Here is an 18258-nt window from a genome sequence, read left to right as displayed (position 1 = left end):
TTGAAATGGCATGACAAAAAATATAGATGTTTTAGCACTGTTTCAGAAAGAATCTCTGAGAGCGTAAACACAGAAAACCCATATCATGCTCATTAGGAATGCAGCTACAAGTGTAAACATGAAGCAGGGCGTCAGCTGCTTTATTGGAGTAAATGCTTCAGGACAAAAAAAAAGGGCAGAAAGTAAGACCAGCCATGTCCTTAACTGCTCAACACCTGCTAGCATAGAGAAGGAGGAAAGCAATGCCAGTATTTGGTATTTATGTTGAATTAACCTCTGTTAGACACGTTACAAACTTGTAGAAGACCTACAACCCTGTCCTTTAGGAATCTTGTGGGGATTATTGTGGGAGCATGGAGTACTGATGCTGTTGTTTGGAGGCATCTGGTCCTTATACTACCAAAGTAAGAGCTGTGTTACTGCTCTTGGCACAATGTCAAATGTTTTTTTTCTGGTGGGTGTTAGACTCTACCAAGGTTGCCCCCTGTCTCCAGTCCTGTTTGTGGTATTCAAGGGCAGGATGTCAAAGAGAAACCAGGATGAGAAGGATGTCCAGTGTGGGAAACTCTAGTTGGATCTCTGTTTTTTGCAGATACATGGTTCCTGGGCTTCATCAGGCCGTAATCTTTAGTTGCACAGGGGCAGTTTGCAGCCTAGTGTGAAGCACCTTCAAGTCTAAGGCCATGATGCTCTGCTGGAAACCAGTGGTTTGCCTCATCTGAGTTGGGGGTCAGTGCTACCCCAAGTAAAGGAGCTTAGATCTTGTTCACAAGTGATGGAAGATGAAGGCTGAGCTGGACAAATGGATTGGTGCACCATAGGCAGTAATGCAGGCATTGTACTGGACTGCTGAAGAAAGAGTTGAGTTGGAAGGTGAATTCTTGATTTACCAGTCAATCTACCTTAAAACATTCAGCTATGGTCAAAAAGCACAAGATTGTGGATACAAGCAGCTGAGATGGGTTTCACCTGCAGGGTGGCTGGGCTCAGCCTTAGAGATAGGGTGAGGAGCTCGGACATTGGAACTTGGAGTAAAGTTGTTGCTCATTTGGATTGAAAGGAGCCAGTTGGGGTGGTTTGGTCATCAGATTAGGGTGCCTCCAGGGCACCTTTCTTTGTAGGTTTCCTAAGCATTGACAACTGGGAAGAGACCCAGAGTCTACCCAGAACTGTCTGAAGGAATTACATATCTCATTTGGCCTTGGAAACCCTCAAGGAGAGACTGGAAAATGTTACTGGGGAGAGGAATGCCTGGAATGGCCTGCTGCCAAAGTGACCAGACCCTGGATAAGCAGAGGGAAATTTGAAGGATGCACAAAATACAATAAAAGTGATGTGATTTAGCAATTTCTAAATAATAGGTAAGCAAGAAGTAATCTAAAATGTATTGTGGTGGCTGAAACCTCTGTTTTGGGTCCTATTCTGTTTGTTTTGTATTTGCATCTCCTTTTTGGCGGATAAATTAAGTAATAGGTAAGTTTGGTGTATCTGGGATTTTTCATTACAGTCATCAGTAGTGATCAAGCAGCAACATCCAAAGCTGAAAGATGAAGCTAACATAATGTGCCAAAAATGGCAGTTGCAAGGACTGCTCAATCCACGTAGATCCCCATGTTGAAATGCTAACCATTACAGCAGGAATAAAAGTGTTTACAGCCTGGTACAAAAGCCAGTTTTGATCACTGTAGCTTATTTCCTAATTCACGACAAGTGTACAGTGTGTCAGTCATTATATAACTCACCTGTAGTATAAAGGCTTGAAGATGTGCATAATTTAGGGCGTGGCCACTTTGAGTAGAAAGTGGGTACTGTCACAGGAAGGTTAGCGGCCCAAACATTGCATTGCCCAACTCAGCTCCAGTCACACTCTATCTCATTGCTCAGTTTTGAATAGATCAGATTTAGGAGGAGTCTGGCACTCACTGCCAAGACGGCCAGAGCCACAAACTGGATTCCAAAACCACTCCTATGGGTGACGTTATGAGGGGTACATTCATCTTTAAAAACAGTCTTTGGTAAAAATGCAGGAGAAGGGAGAAAGAGGTTCAGCGAAGGTTCTTAACTTAGATCAAGCTTGTTGCAGTCAGCATAGTCACCGCTGAACCACAGAATTATAAGTGACAGGTATTGCCGATCGCCGCTATGCAGACGATACTTAATTATACATCTCACTCAAGCTTTGTAAAATGCCTAAACTCTAGACAACAGATGGATGCCAGATATTGTTTCATGTAAGCATGTGTTTTTGGAACATCACAAGGGAAATTTAAGGGCTCTTTGTGTTTGCTGTACTGTCAAATCTTTCCATTGAAATCTAGGTGTCACTATGACTACGACCACAACCCTTTGCTAGAAAAATAGCAAATTGTAATACTGATATAATTCAGCCATATGTGTTTAAAATGGAATCCAATTCTAGAGATGAATAGAGATACAGAGAGCCTCACCCTACAAGTTGACAGAATTGACTCCTTAGGTTTGGGTCATACAAAAACCCCAGAAGTCAAATCAGTACACTACAATTTCAAAGTGGAAGTTCTTTGTTAATGACATGTCCCTATAGCATATAAAAAGATGCTGCCTACATTAAACATCCACTGCAGCCTTATCTTACCAGTAGGTCTCTAAGGCCTTTCAAAGACAAAGCTCGTACTTTAGACTTAGGACTTGTGGATGGCATCACATCTTTAAAAAGCGGCTCAACACCCACCCAACTTTAGCTGAAAGTCACGCGCTAATGACAGAAAACACGGTTTGAAAACTGGTGTCAAAAACATTACTTTATTATCTAGGATGAAATGTCCTATCAAGTACAAAAGAGAATCTCTTCAGTTGCCACAATCTGTTAAAAACATAGAGTACTTTTTTATCTGCAGTTACGTTTCTTCAACATTACTCAAAAAACTGAGAACTTTTCATTGATATGAATAAATAATACAAGAAAATGCAATGTCCATATAGAAGTTATGCTGAACTGGTTGGTTTCTTACAAAAAAGAAAAAACTCTGTACAAGAGTTACTGTGTCACTCTGCCCCGTTCAAAACCTTTATGCTCACAATATGCAGCACTTTTAATATAAAGGGCAATTTCAACTAAATGTAGAGTTCACTTCAATTAAAGAGAAAAAATACAGTTAAAATTTACAGGCGGGCTTAGTTGCTGGTTCAAATAGTGAAAAATAAAAGTTTCTACTGCTCTAAAAATTTTTCATCTCTACATATTTGGACAGCAATAATATACAATAGAGATTACAAACAGTGGATAAAGCACATCATCATGAGATTACAAAGTGACGGACACTTTTCGTGAAAGACATACAAACACAGAGAAGAAGACAGAAGCTACATTATCTCTCAACTCTGCTTCTACACACAAAAATGTAAAAACTCTGCGATTAAAAGTGAAATGTTTGCCGGATTCTAAACTGGTTTTGAACATTTAACTTAAAAACAGCTGTAGCTGTGTCTTATAACTGTACCCCTCCTACAAAACTGATAATCACAAATTACAAAAATGCTCCCAGTTATGCTAAAAATGCAGCTATAAAATTTTCGTACAAACCCCAACGGTACAAAGACTCCCCAGTCCCCCGCTCAAAGTTTACTCCCAGACATGCTGCCGCAGACCGCAACATAACTGAGTTGATGCTGAGTGGAAAAGTCCATTATCCAATTACTTAACCATGCTTGGAGGGTGAGTTGAGAGACATATGTGAGCCAACCTGTCAACTTCAGTGAAATATGCTGGAAGAAGTGGCTGAAAGATAAGAAGGGAGAGACTTACAGACAGACTCAGCCACTGACAGGAACAGACACGGAGCTCTGATGAGTCGGTGTACAGTATATATGGAGGGAGGTACAGTACTTGTAGGTGCCTTGTACAAGTTTCACCTTCCCTAAAGGCCCAACACTCTCCCATCCTCTATTGTGATCCTTTACCTCCTTCAAATAGCCGAGTTTAAGGGGGCGAAGACCTACTTGACATTTTTCACTCGCACTTCAGAAGTTTAAAAAAGGTCAAACGAAGGGCAGGATGCAGTGGGTGGGATGGCCTATCCTGGGTGTTTCCCCCTCTGGAAACTGACATGAAAGCACTGCAGGCCTCAGAACGAAACGAAAACCCCCTCGGATTACCTAAGCTGTCGACGGCGAAGCTGCTATCAAGCTACTTTTCAGAAATCTAGCTCCTCTTACAAATGGATCATCTCGGCATTACTCTGAAAAGGGAATGTGCAGCGAAACTGTGCAGCCCTGACGGACGCATTTAAAGTCGAAGTGCGTTTTATGAGGCTGATTCATGCTTCACGTCGGGCCGCACACCTGAGGGTAAAACCAAAATAATGAGGTCAAAATAATTGGGTCCGTTGGAGTTAGGGGGAGTGTTCATCCAATGCTAGCTCAATAAACCGGAGCTGACTGGTTTCATGGGGGTACTTCTTTTTTTTTCCCCCCAGTTGATGGACAAGTACTGACATACGCTCCTTCAGCACCAACAAAATGCAGTCGTTAAATTTGACAATAATGAACTGAAGCCTGCACATTCTGCATATTTAGCTTGTGACTGGATGCGGGGACTAACCTTGAATGAGATGTCGGAGTCATGAATGGATGAAAGTAAAGAACCTCTGAGTGGGAAGAACAAAAAGCTGACACTTTGCTATATAGAATACACAGAAAATCAGCTACAGAATGAACTTTAGGAGTCTGTCACTGAGCATCCAACCAGCCAAACGTGTCACTCGTCTTCTGCCGTCTTTCTTCTCGCGGAGGGGCTGCTCTGGTAGGAATGGCTGGTTGGGATGTGAGAGGCTGCCAAACAAGAGTCTGCTGCTGCTGCTGCTGCCCCTGGTCTGCAGGTGGGACTTCTCTGTCATTAAGTCCCACTCACACTTTGGATGAAAATCGGGGCTTTTCAATTCACTTCTTTCCCCTTAGCACTGCAATGGAGGTGTTGGAGGTGGGGCACCAGTGTTGGGAGAGGCCCGTTCTCCTCCAGAGAGGACTCAGGTTGAGACGCAGCCTGACTTGGACCACGAGTCTTAATGATTCAGAGGAAACCACAAGGCTTGACTTTTTGATGCCTGTATTTTTTTTCTTTTTTTTTTTTAAGGAGGGAGCTAAGAGGCTGCTGACTGTAGCTTGTTGTTATGTGACCTACAGAGACGGGCAAAGAGAGGAGGAAGAAAACAGTTGGAAAACATCTTGTTGTTTTCTTTTTTTTATGTTTTATTAAAAAGCTTTACAATATGACAAAAATATGACTAGGGGGAAAAAATACAAAATAAACAAAAACAAACAATACAAAAACATGTATTGGATGCCAGTGGGTCAGACACTTTGACATAAGACCAAGCAGCCATGTTGGTGAAATGTTACTGAAATGTGTGGTGTGATGTCAGCCCAACAATGTATTTACAAGGACTTTTTTTTTTTTTTTTATTCCTTTTTATTTTCAACTGTAGCTCACCATATTTAAAATAGGAAAGCTAAACTAGATTTTGTTCCAATCTATCTTTACAGTTTCTACCATTATTTCCTTTAGAACATAAAAATAGTCCTTCACAGAAAAAAAAAAGATATAATATGAACAGAAAATAACATTATACATGGGTACAGCCAATAAAAAGAAAGGAATAAATGGTGCATGCTTGTTGGTTTAAAATTCTCGGCTAAGAAATGAGGTAAAAATGTTCCGCTGCAGCATGTTATGACCGATAAACCCACAGTTCTACCAAATTCAACGATAAGTTATGCGTGTGTTACGCGAGTCTGATTTTACAATCAAAATCAATAGCTTTTTATGCTTTTTTTCTTTTCTCAAAGTTTAATCTCAAGAAAGAGAATGACGACGAGCTTAGCAAAACTTCATATTTTGCCTACTGAAACATAAACAAAATCCTTTGAAAGAGTGTAAGAAAATACATTTTCCCTTGAATGTTTTGTGCTACCAACATGGCTGCCATTATTAGACAGTAGAAACTTTTTTTGTTTTTTTTGTCCGGTTCCTTTGTTTTTAACATAAAAAAAATGATCACACCTAATGTGTGGCTTAATATATGCACTTCTTTTGTTTTTTTTTGTACAAAGTTATTTGACGCTGTTTTAAACAAGTAAAAACAGCAACATCCAGGATAGCAAATTGTGTTTTGTCTGTTTTAAGAGTGACCCCGGCACCCAGGAGTTTGACATCACAATCTGCAAGAGAGAGGGAGGGAGAGGGAGAGAGAGAGAGGGGGAGATAGAGAGGCACAGAGAGGTGAAGACAGAGAGAGAGAGAGAGAGAATGGATGGTGTCAATACATGCAGGTGAAGTACATCACCGTTTTAGGCACATGAAGCTGGATGCAAACCACAAGACTTCCTGAACTAATCAAACATCGTAGCTCACTGGAGTTTCACATTCTGAGGAAAGAGAAGGCTGAGATCTCACCACCTACAGATAAACTCACTGTGAAAGGTTCAGCTAGTTCTTCACTAAATAACCAAATTAACCCTCTGAATCCCAAACTATGGGCGCAAAAAAACAAAACAAGATTGCACCGATAATCAGACACAGAAACCGAGAAATCTGACCAATGTTTCTGTTACAGTGTCTGTCTCTGATAACTGCTGCAATCTTGGTGTTGTTTTGTTTTTTACTCAACTGTCAAGTGTGGTTCTCTCGGGAAACTTAACCAATCCCAGGCTTAAAGTCGTGATATTTTATCGAAATCACTAAAAAAGGCTCAAAAATGAACCCTTTGCTCCATCGGATTCTGTAGAAAACAAAAATATGTGGTCACCAGGCAGCCATGTGTGACTCAGCTGAGACTAAAAGTCATTTGACAAGAATTCAAGGACATTTTGGCAAGTATTAAAACAGTCTAAAATGCAAGTAGTTAAGTATTTATAGTACGTAGCATCAGTAACACCTCTGGGAAAATTCAAGTTTTTGTAAAATATATATACGTATTTAATGATTTATAGCATTATAACTCAATTATGTGGCACAGAGGATATTTATGAGTTCCTTCTACTTCTAGCCATAGTTGAGCTGTTTCCATAGAGGTGCAGAACTTTATATGAGAGACAGGAGCAAAAAAAAAACCTCACACCCAGAAACTGCTTGAGGTTCAGAGGGTTAAAGAACAGCAGAGCCATATCAAAGAGGATATTAGTAACAGCATTTTCAGAAACCGCCCTGACATCTTGCAGTGTGCATCCACTCAAAGCGAATACATGACGTAGCGAGGGCAGTGCAGCGAGGTGAGTTCAACGAAGCACAAGCAAGCAAGTCTCCAAGTCAAAGCTTGAAGCTAATCAGGCCCGACTCTTCAGGTTTCAGTCAAGTTCCCATGTCTGTTATTTCCCAAACTATGTGGTGAAACATGTAGAGTCAAATGGAAGAATTGTGGCTTTTCATTTGGCTAGCAATGCTAAATAATGGCAGGAAATGCACCATCATTACATGGTGAAGGCTGAAGCAGATCTGTTGTTACTGGTAGAAAAATCAGCTGACTGAAGCCTGAATGCGTGAAAGATGAAAACTTTACCAAGATGGAACAAAGATAAATGTCAGCAAACCCGCAGATTACTTTAATAACCCCGAACAAATCAAGTTTTCAGAATGACACGAAACATGATGCATTAATCTTCAAGTCTTAAATCTGCGGAAGGTTGCTACGGACTTGTTCCAGAAACAGAAACAGGCTTGTATGAGACATGAGCCAAAAGAAGTAGATGATTGAAAAGTTAAAAAGGAGCCCAAGATGGTGACCCATGAAATCAAAGACAAGAAGGAGTCAATAAAGTAGTGTTTTACTGTGAAAGAAAATACTTTTTATTTCCTGTCTGTCTACCAATTGTCAGGAGCTGCTAGTCTGCCATTTTTTTTTTTTTCTGATCCTCATCAGCTGCTGCACATCTTCATCATCATCACCATCTTACCTGCTGGCTTTGAAGCCTTTGAGCTTCTGGACAAAGAAGTTCTCCAGAACCTCGGCACACTGGTAGAAGGGCGAGTCGCTGGGGTTGTAGTAGCGGCAGTTGTCGAAGATTTTGGTCATGTCTGCTACAAACTCCGTCAGTTTGACGTACTCGCGTTTCTGTAACCTCTCCTCCATGGTGGAAAGGTCTAGCAAGAGGGGATTTAAAAATATACTCGGTTAAAGACCGTATGTGTCGTATGAAAGTATCAAAAAGCTGGAGCTGCTGCCAGAGAAAGACATCATGCGGAAGCAGCAGATAAATATCGGGGTTTTTCTAATTGACTTTGTTCCACAAATCAGCGTGCCTGCTTCAAAGTAATTGCAGCTTATGTGGTGTGTGCTTGACAGACATTAAAATATGTTTCCTGGGAGCACAGTGCATCACTTTATATGTGACAGCAAAAATCCGAAACCTCTGCCAGCGTTAACCTCCATCTATTCAGCCTTCCAGATCAGTTACTGAGATGTGACCGATTTATCATTCCTGAGGAGAGCGTCATTATCCGAGTGTCATTTCTGTGAGAAAAAAAAAAGAAGAAATCCACCCAAAATTGATGGAGCCTTTGAAAAGCCAAAGAGCATCAGTGCTTCCATTTCTAGGCCACCATTTAAAAAAAAAAAAGGAGCTTTCAGTGCTGCTAACCTAGTTAAAACAACTTAAAAACTGAAAGAAAAATAAGATTGAGTTAGCAAAGACGCTCACTGGCAACAGCTGAGGCTTCATATCATCTGCCGCTGCCAGTGGTTCGCTCTGCACGGCATCCCCAAGGCTGCGTTTTAAACAAACATATCCGACTCTTAACCTCTTTAACCCCCACCCAGCTGGCCGGGGGCTAACAGACCTCATGGTCAATATCAAAGACCTCCTTCTTCTCTGTCATCGGATTTCATCTCGAAACCCTCCAAAAACTACCAACGGCTGCAGCTCCACCAGCCAAAACGCTCTTTTCATTTTTTTTTTTTTGTAAACCAACAAGGTCTTTTTCTTGCGGTGGAAAGGGGAGAGAGGGGAGGGCCGGAGTTTCCAGGAGCCGGCCAACAGGAGCTAAGTGTGGGGCTGGTCCCTTTCCACAGGGAGCCCGGGCAGAACCGTCCAGCTCATTAACGGTTTGTTTGTATGGAAGTTCAAAAAGGCCCTGTTGACGCAAGTCCCCATTTACATGGCCGGTTTGATCTGAGTTGGAGGGCTTCCTCCCCGTTGGCCTCCTGGCGGCTGTATTTTAATGTTTAAGATATAGAGCCTGGGTGTTACTTCCAAAGCCTAAAGCAATTATGAAATAAAAACAGCACTACTGAGGCAATTTTATCTCGCCAACAGGGATTTCTCCCGATCCCAGTCGGAGTAAATCAGTGTTAGGTACCTGCTCACTCAAAAGTCACAATTTTTATTTTATTTTATACATTTTTCTCCATAACAAGGCTGCACAGGGCAACATTAAAAGTAGGTCATCATGACAAAATTAGAAAAAAACGCGCCATAAAATGATGTTGGACAGTTCCAACAGTTCTGCATGATGCCGTTTAAAAGTTAGTTACCAAGTAGGAAACAAAAAATCACCTATTTCTAAACCCCAATTTCTAAAAGCCCAGTGAGACGCCACACTCCAAAATGCAAAAATAGTCAATGAATAATGATAAATAAGAAAGCTCAGCAACACATTTGTAGGAGAATTTGAGAAGAATTATACAGAACTGATAATAATTTAAAGATTTTCCTTATTGATCGTTATTTTAATGAGCATGAAACTGCGGAAAAGGTGAAAAAAATGATGCCCTATATGTGTGCAAACACAGGCAACAATGAAAAATAAAAGGCTTCTTTCCATGAATCCGTCAACCTAAACAGGATTTGAAGGTTAACACAGGAGACACAGCAGCTTGGAATCCTCCAGGTACAAACCTTGTTCTAACATTTACTACAACTCACCCATTGGTTCCTTGATAACCCTGTAATAATCCGGGGCGTCATTCGTATCCACCGGCTCCAGGAACGGCCACGCCATTTTATGTGCCTGCAGAGAGGAGGGAAGGGGAGAAAAAAAAAAAAAAAAAAAAGATAAAGACAAGACACTTGAGAAAGCTGAAACCAATGAAGAAAAACAAACAGCACCATGAAAATCACACTGAAAGCAGGTGGGTCAACACAGATGTTCTCTTTCACTTTCTTTCCCACTTTTCTCTCGCATACATAAACCGCTGGAAGGAGGAGGAGAAGAAAGAGAAAAGAAAGGGAAGCTAGGAATAAAAAAAAAAAAAAAAGCTGAGGCCAGGCAGCTGTCCAAGTAGGGGGAGCCCAACCCATCAGATAAGATGGACACAGAGGACTTTTGTTTGCTGCTCTGACACCGTAGTGGAGCTGTGTTAGTGTTCCGCCTATCGCTGATGATAAAACTACTACCACAGACCTGCTGCTGCATGAGTTTGTGTACATATTTACGTGAAATGAGAGTACACCTCGCCACCTCTCACGAGCAGGTCAGTGAATCAATTCAAGTGGACCAAGATTGAGATTACCGGCCTACAACACTCTCGTCGTGTGTGTTTGTGCTGCGACCACGATCGCCTGTTCACCTGTAATGAACGCAGGGTTCTTCGCAGGCCTTCGTAGTCCTTGTCGGTGAGCGGCGTGAAGACCGTCATGGCGTCCTCCGTCGACTGGCACTGCGGACACACGTACTCGTCGATGTGGTTGGCCTCGCTCTGCAGGATCCCCACGCAGCGACCGTGGTACCAGTTCTGACATCGATCGCAGCCGATGTAAAACCTGGAAAGATTGAAACAAGCGCTCGCTTTTACTTGTGAATGGGGGTCTTCATATCATATACCATCCATCCATTATCTATACACCGCTTAATCCTCACTAGGGTCGTGGGGGGCTGGAGTCTATCCCAGCTGATTCAGGGGACAGTTTATCAGGGCTACACTTAGAGACCTAAAGACAGACAACCAAACACACTCACATTCACACCTACGGACAATTTAAAATCACCAATTAACCTCAACATGTTTTCGTACTGTGGGACACATAGAAAGATCCTAACCGGGACGTGAACCGGTGACCTTCTAGCTGCGAGGCGACAGTGCTAACCATCGACCCACCTTGCAGCCCACTTTCTAAAATGTTGGTCCAAATTTTTCTATAGATGTTCAATTTCATACTCATCAAAGCATTCAGTGATCCCTAGTGTTCTATGGATGGGGTATTGTTATAGGAAGGCCCTGGAAGACACCCATCAGGATAGAAACTCGTACGATGAAGGTTATCACACAGAACAACTTTGTATTTATTTACAGAGGACAACTGGACCCCTTCATGCAAGCAAAACACTCCTCACAGTATAACAAAGCCACCAGATCTCCTCACTGTAGGGGGCGACAGTTCAACTTTCCCTTTAATCTGTAAACAATCAATTGGTCAGCAAAACAGAAGCCTAAAATGTGAACTCCATAGGCTTTAAAATTGGTTTCACTACAGGTAGAACTGGCAAGCTACTGGTGTATGAATACAGAGCAGATCAGCTGAGGTACTTTTCAGCTTAAATCATACAGTTTTGTTTTTTGATATCTGATCACAACCTGCTGGGTTCAGGTATTTCTAGCAAAACCTTGGTTGACTGATGCTGGAAACATTTGTTTACTGGGATGCTAATGATGCCATCATTTTTCATTTCTATGTTACAGTTCTGCTACAGGAATGCTCATGCTAACTCTGAATGTAGCCCTGCTTTACTTTTTTTGGTGCAATCTTGTAAAATACCTTATCATAGAAATATACAACATCATTTTATGTCAACAGCCCAACATTTTGAATGAGCTGCATCAATTAGTGATACTGTATTTTAGCACTTTGCACTAATTTCTTTACATCTCATTAGGTGTGATATTGTACATCATTTGTTGTTGTTGTGCTAATTTGTTGTGTACATCAGAACTTCTATCAAGCAGAAACACAAGGCACACACACAAGACAGACACACAAACACAAACTCCTGCAGCTCCTTACTGGGACTCGTCGTACGGCGTCTGACAGATGCAGTACAGCTCCTCGGTGCTGCCTTCTTGGCCCCGTTTACACTCCACACAGATGTAGTCGTCCATTTTCTTGGCCTCCTTCTCTGTGATGCCCACACAGTCTCCGTGATACCAGTTGGTACACAGGTCGCAACCGATATAGAACCTTTGGAGAGGATAGAAATGAACAGTGATTTTAAAAAATATACTAAATGTTTTGACTTTTAAAATATCTGTATGGTTCAGGTTGGAAGGGAAAGATCTGTTCTGTGCTAGAGGAAGGGTTTCATTTAATTATTCCTGTGTTGACTGAGGAGGGATGCTGGTGAAAACCCTGCAAATTGTCAAAGTTGGAAAAAAATAAGAAAAATAATAGTTACAATTGGCTTTAGAGAGATATCAGATGGTGTTTTTTGACTTCTGGCAACTGTATGTTTCAATGTGGACTAAGGTGTGGAAATGTCCCTTTAGAGAATACAAAGAACCGCATTAGTCAACTTAGTTAATACACTAAAAAGCCCCCATAAGGTTTCAAGAAAAGTTCTTGCATTCATTTAGGCCCATTCGCTGGTGTATATTTGTTTTAACCTTGTGAATTACATCAGTGTTTTGCTGTGCCTACTGTCGTCACTAATGTTTTCACGGTTGTATCCAACAAAGCATCGTCATACTTGGTCTCATCGTAGGGCGTCTTGCAAATGCAGTAGAGCTTGGTGTCCTTCTTGCTCTCCTTCGTGCTCGTCGTGGAGATCATTTTCTTTTTCTTGGACTTGGCCGACGTTGCCAGATCCCTCTCCTCCTCCCGTTTCCTCTTGTGTGAGGAGGTGACAGCCGTGGTGAGGTGGTGCTGAGAGGCGATGTGTGCCAGGTTCTGCTGCTGCTGGTTGTGGGCTGCGGCGGCGGCGGCGGCAGCGGCGGCCTGAGCTGCCTGCTGGGCGGCGGCCTGAGCCCTTTCCTTCTCCCTCCGCATCCGCAACAGGTCCCTCTTTAGCTCCTCCTGAGGAATGGCATGCCAAAATAATGATTTAATGGGATGGAGGGGTTTCTGGTACCATTTTGTACCCAATTTCTTTATAATTATCTACTAAACTTCATGAGACTGTTTAAAGCTTTAGCCATTTTTTTTTATACTATACATTATATGTTCCACCCTTCCCGTATACCTGCGCCTCTAACTGCAGCTCCTTGTCGAGAAGCGCCCTCTTCTTAAGAATCTCCATCTTGAGGCTTTCCTTGTGTCGGTAAAGAAGCGAGGAGAGCTTACTGGCGTTGGCCAACCTCCTCTTTGCCTCCACCACCTCTTCCTTCTTCTTTCTCTTGGCTGCCTGTCTCTCATCTTTGTCTATCCGGTCGAGGATGAACTTCATCACCTGGTTGCATACAATCATCCTAAACAGACGGGGACAGAAGAGAGTAGTAGAGAGAGAGAAGAATTAATCACAGTCATATTTTCACAAGTTACAGCAGATCACATGTATACACAACAGAAGAATGCTGCATATTGACGATGAAGCGCTCTGTGAATGTAGCAGGAAAACGTACAGTCACCAACAGAACCAAATATAGTCCTGCTGAATTTAATGAAGGCCCATGTGAAAAAGCGCTGTGGCTCATTTCAGGATATTTTTTAAGACATTAAATACACATAATACTCCTGCTGAGAGAGAAGAGAAGGATAAAAGGACTGGGAGGGGAAGGATTATCACATATCTGAAGCTAGAATTCAGAAAGTCGGTGCAGTCATAGTCACAGAGGAAGAAATGTATCCCTCTGACACACCAGTGGGCTGGAACGGAGTATTAATCCAAACAATGCTTCAATGTTTCATAAAGTACAACCTGCTTGGTTATTGGCTACTTCAAAACATTAAAATCGAGCTTTCCGTGTGTAAGAAATGTCGGTCCGTGTCAATGAACAATGAGAGCATTTCTCTCAACGCGAGCCCTTGAGGAATTCTGGTGGCTCCGTTGTGCAAGTTACGGAACTTTAAAGTCCTGGGTTTGACTCTGGTTCTGAACTTGTATCCCATCCCTATCTGGGTCTAAGTCTTTCCTTCCTCAGCTATGAAGTACAGAAATAAAAATAAAATGCAGAGAGAAAACATTAGAACATTAGAAAATTAATTTGTTTAGTTTCCTCCAACAACTGGCAGAAGTTTCTTCTAGAAATGGTCGATTTTAAACTCTAAAAAACAAACGTGTGGACAGTTTCATACCTAAAAACAGCAATAGAGGCTCTAACACTGAGCTCAAATGAAACACATACATTAGCTAAATAACATCAATAAAATATATTCTTTATTTTTTGGAGGCAGCAGCTGAACACTGGACTGCACTTTTACTTTTCCAATGAAATGTGTGAGATCAAACAAAGCGAAAGGGCCACAAGTTTCAACTCACATGCACTAATATACGCCAACATTCAGCCAGATCGATTGGCAAACATTGAGCAGAGGCCTCAATTACAACACAGAGGAGGTGATTTTTTCCTTTGCTAAGGACTACATTACTCCACTATGTCTTTACATAGCAGGCAGCTGTTTTATTTATACTATATGTACATTCATGTGTTTTTCACCTTTAAACACAACACGCTTTAAAAATCCCAAGCCGACTGTGGCTACTTCCTAAAACTGGCTGCAACGGTGACATCATCCCTACCTGGACACATGTGTTACAGATGTTACAGGACTATTTGGTTTTCAAGTGTTTATTTATAAAGAACTCTGCTTCAGTGGAAAGAGAGTGGATCTGAGAGTTGGAAGACTGGGAGAGAAGTATACTGAGAGATGGGGAGATATAGAGTGACTGGGAAACCATAAACAACGGATGAGGAAGAAACAAAGGTCATATATGCATATTTGAGCAAATTAAAATGCCTGTGTGGTGGCACACAGTGGATTTGATCTGAGATACTCAGAAAGAATCCCACTCACTGTCGCCACCATTCCTCAAAATCAGATGTCAGTCTTTGACAATAAATCGAGATAATTTACGGCTCTACGCTCCCAGTATGTTCACTTGTGTTCGCTAACATTCACAACTAAGATCGAAAGCTGTTGCCTCGTTCAGCGCATGTTTGTGTGAGTAACACACAAACGCATCCGTGGCTGCCGAGGTCGAAGATCGGCCAGAGCTCCGGCGCGCACACGGAGGAACACGCTGCAAACGTAGCGTTGAAAGCGGTGGACGCAAATAAAACACGCTGATGACAACGTTCCGCGTTATTACCAACAGAGTCGTGTTTTGAAGGAAAAGGGACAGAAAAGGGTGACATAAGAAAATGGAAAAAAGGGATGAAAAATAAGCCAAGACAGACAACACACAGAGCTGCTGCAGTGATGTCACAGTAGTCTGGGTTTGGTATTTCAGGTCTGTGTGAATGGGTACAGTGTTGACACACCGTCTGTGGACATAAACACACGGTTGTCAGGGTCAGCTATATGTCAGAGTGTAATCTATCTGCAGCGTGTAACACAGGAAGGAAGGAGGAGAGTCTTTCTAAACATCGCATTACTTCTGTTATTATTTCAAAGGTTTCATTTTGGTTTGTAGAATAGTAGTGCTCCTAATTTAGCCTGCAGAGTAAAACAGCACTTTTTTTCTTTTTTTCTCATCAGAAGGTGAACAAGTCTTTTCAAAATATGGGGGGAAAAAAAAGACTAAATAAAAACTACTGAATGACTTCTGTTAAAATGTTGCTGCTATAATAACAGTAGTATTTGTCACTGAATGATAGTCTAACATTATTTTTCTGTCATTTTAACGTTGCTACACTCCTACAAATGAGTGGAAGGGTTGGGAAAACCTTGTGTGTTTTCATTGTACAACTCCAGTCATTTATAAACGGATTTGTCTTTGTGTTGCCGCTTGTCGGGTCACAGTGCGGACATGCAGCTGTAGGTGGTTCCACACCCAAAGGTTCCCATGCTGTGCAGTACCTCCCAACATGGTGTTAGACAAAAGTCAAAGGGAGAGAGGAGAGGATAGTGCGCAGACTGATTGGGTGATGACGCTACAGTTCCACATGACAAGAACACAGACACAGGAAGGCATCAGTTTAAGGAGACTGTCCTGCAGAGGGATGAAACATCATTTCTGTGCTCCGTCAGAGTGCAGAGTCTGACCGGTAAACAAAGTCTCGCACAATTTCAATACAAAACTTTTCCAAAATGACACTTTTGGCATCAAACTGAACATCCGTACATCTTCCCACACAGCAACAAATTCCAGACACAAACCTTTGATTCTCCTCTCTCTCTGCAGGCGTCATGGTCTTCTTCTGCTTCAGGTGCTCGATCACAGCGTTTTGTTTCATGACCACCTGAAAAATGTGAAGATGTCAGTAGAAACAGTGAGTTTAACTACAAAAAAGTACCTCACAGTTTGAGAGGAGATGGTTTTACGGGAGCTAAAAACACTATTTTCATATAAAACATTGCAAACATTGGCTAAAACAGTTATCCATGTGAGCTTTTATTGTGTACTACAAGTATCTCTAGAGAAGTATTATGATTAAGTGTGACCAGCGAGTACAGATTGTAAAATAAACTGAGACAGATAAACACACACACACACAGTAGTACTGGCAGCATTAAACCTAATAAACAGAGACAAGGGCCGAGCTGTAAAAATAAACCGAGTCTCAGTGGAGGGTTGGAGGATGGTGACTGTTTATGTACTGATGGCTGGGAGACGGAGAGTTTTGGACAGAGATGATGACTTCCTGTGCGCATACACACCTGTTTCTGAATGATGTCGCTCTGGCTGGCTGAGCTGAGAGCCAGCTCTCTCTTTGCTTCTGCAGCTTGCCTCTTCTTCTGCTGCTGCTGCTCTCGGAGCTGCTGGATCCGCTGCAGCTGCTCCTGCACCGACGCTGCCTGGATGGTAACCACGTTTCCAATCTGTGCAGAGAGCATAGTGTGGTAATCAATTTGGGCTTTAAATGGAGCTGTTATGTAGTGTAATTTCAATTTAACAAGACAGGATTCTTGGTTTTGGTGAAAATTGCTCTGAGGGAGGATTGGGGTTTTTGTTTGGCAAATACAAAAGCTGCCAGTTAAAGAATCAACTGTTTAATGTGAGGACTAAGACGGGCTGAGATTTCACATCTTAATGCTCAGTCATGTTAGGAGTTGGATGACACATTCGGTGTCATCAAAATATTTGTGCGACAAATTTTGTTAATCAGATATGCTACGCTACAGGCAGCTGGAGCATAAAATCAAAAACATTTCTCATTTTTCTACTTTCTACACAAACTCCTTCGAATGGTCCTATTAAGGCAGTATAAGTTACTCTCTCGCACAGTGAGCTGGATGTGATACCTGTCCTCCCTGAGCTGAGGCGGTCCCGCTCTGTTGGATCTGGATGGGGAGCTGCAGTTTGATGTGCTGTGGCAGAGAGCCTCCACCCTGCTGGGTCTGCAGCTGGGCCAACACCTGTAGCCATGAAGAAAAATCATAAATTTAACACACACGCACACAGTTCTGTTTATGCCCTCATATAAAACTTTTATTTACATGTTTAAATCACACTGTCAGCGGCACGTCAAGGTGGACAATATGTACTGAAAAATGGTGACAAATAAGCTGCTTGGACCAGAAATGATTGACTGAGTTCCACCTGAGCAACTTTAAATGTGTTTGACTACAAGCAAATTTAAGCAGAGAGGAGTGACTGAGGTTCAACTTTTCTGCAGCAGTCACTGCGGTCCTCTAATCATACCTGTACCTGCTGCTGCAGTCCAGACACACTGATGAGCTGAGGCGTCTGCTGCAGCTGCAACTGGGTGTTTCCTCCCTTTGTTTTGACCTGCAGCGAGGTGGGAGACTGGATGGGCATGTGGGCCTGTGTCTGAGGCGGTAGCTGGCCCTGAGGGGTGGCCGAGGGCGGGGTGCTGGTAGGTAGCGGGGCCGCCCCCGCCTGGATGGGGGCAGCGGCCTGCTGTGCCGGCTGAGCTGGGGTTTTGGTGGAGGTGGAGCTGGGCTGACTGGGAACCGTGGAGGCTGGAGTAAGCAGAGAGAGAGGTTTAGAGATCATCGAGCGAATGTCTTAAAGCATGACTGATCCTCATACATAGCAACACCTGGAAAGAAGTTCAACCTAAAGGAATGTCAATTTTATAATCTTCTAAATAAAAATGCAGCAGATGGAATAGAGTTGAGAAACTTGCTAGATGATGCCCTAAAAACACATCAATCTCATTCTGTGAGTACATTCTGTGGATGACTTCTTTTAAAGCAGCTGAAACTAATTCTGCCGAAACACAAGATTCACTT

The 18258-nt window shown here is 42.3% G+C and overlaps 1 protein-coding gene across 7 annotated transcripts in view; it reads right to left on the bottom strand.

The window, feature by feature from the left end:
- Positions 1-2275: 2275 nt before the first annotated feature.
- Positions 2276-18258, bottom strand: part of LOC103368237 (nucleosome-remodeling factor subunit BPTF) — a 49894-nt gene continuing 33911 nt past the window's right edge. For 3 of the 7 annotated variants that reach the window (XM_008296538.1, XM_008296539.1, XM_008296542.1), the window contains 11 exons: positions 17705-17985; positions 17305-17418; positions 16720-16881; positions 16219-16301; positions 13142-13367; positions 12650-12975; positions 11971-12144; positions 10539-10731; positions 9895-9979; positions 7927-8113; positions 2763-5154 (listed from right to left, as the gene is read on the bottom strand). In XM_008296538.1, the coding sequence (XP_008294760.1) occupies positions 5118-5154; positions 7927-8113; positions 9895-9979; positions 10539-10731; positions 11971-12144; positions 12650-12975; positions 13142-13367; positions 16219-16301; positions 16720-16881; positions 17305-17418; positions 17705-17985 (1868 nt within the window). In that variant the 3' untranslated portion in view covers positions 2763-5117. Of the gene's footprint in view, positions 2287-2762; positions 5155-5237; positions 6196-7926; positions 8114-9894; positions 9980-10538; positions 10732-11970; positions 12145-12649; positions 12976-13141; positions 13368-16218; positions 16302-16719; positions 16882-17304; positions 17419-17704; positions 17986-18258 lie in introns of those variants that run through there. The other 4 variants (XM_008296540.1, XM_008296543.1, XR_520762.1 and 1 more) reach the window with 3 other exon arrangements.

Source organism: Stegastes partitus, unplaced genomic scaffold, assembly GCF_000690725.1.
Source record: "Stegastes partitus isolate 25-593 unplaced genomic scaffold, Stegastes_partitus-1.0.2 Scaffold1134, whole genome shotgun sequence".
Lineage (NCBI taxonomy): Eukaryota > Metazoa > Chordata > Actinopteri > Pomacentridae > Stegastes > Stegastes partitus.
Note: the sequence above shows the minus strand (reverse complement) of the source record. Positions and strands in the feature narration are given on the sequence as shown.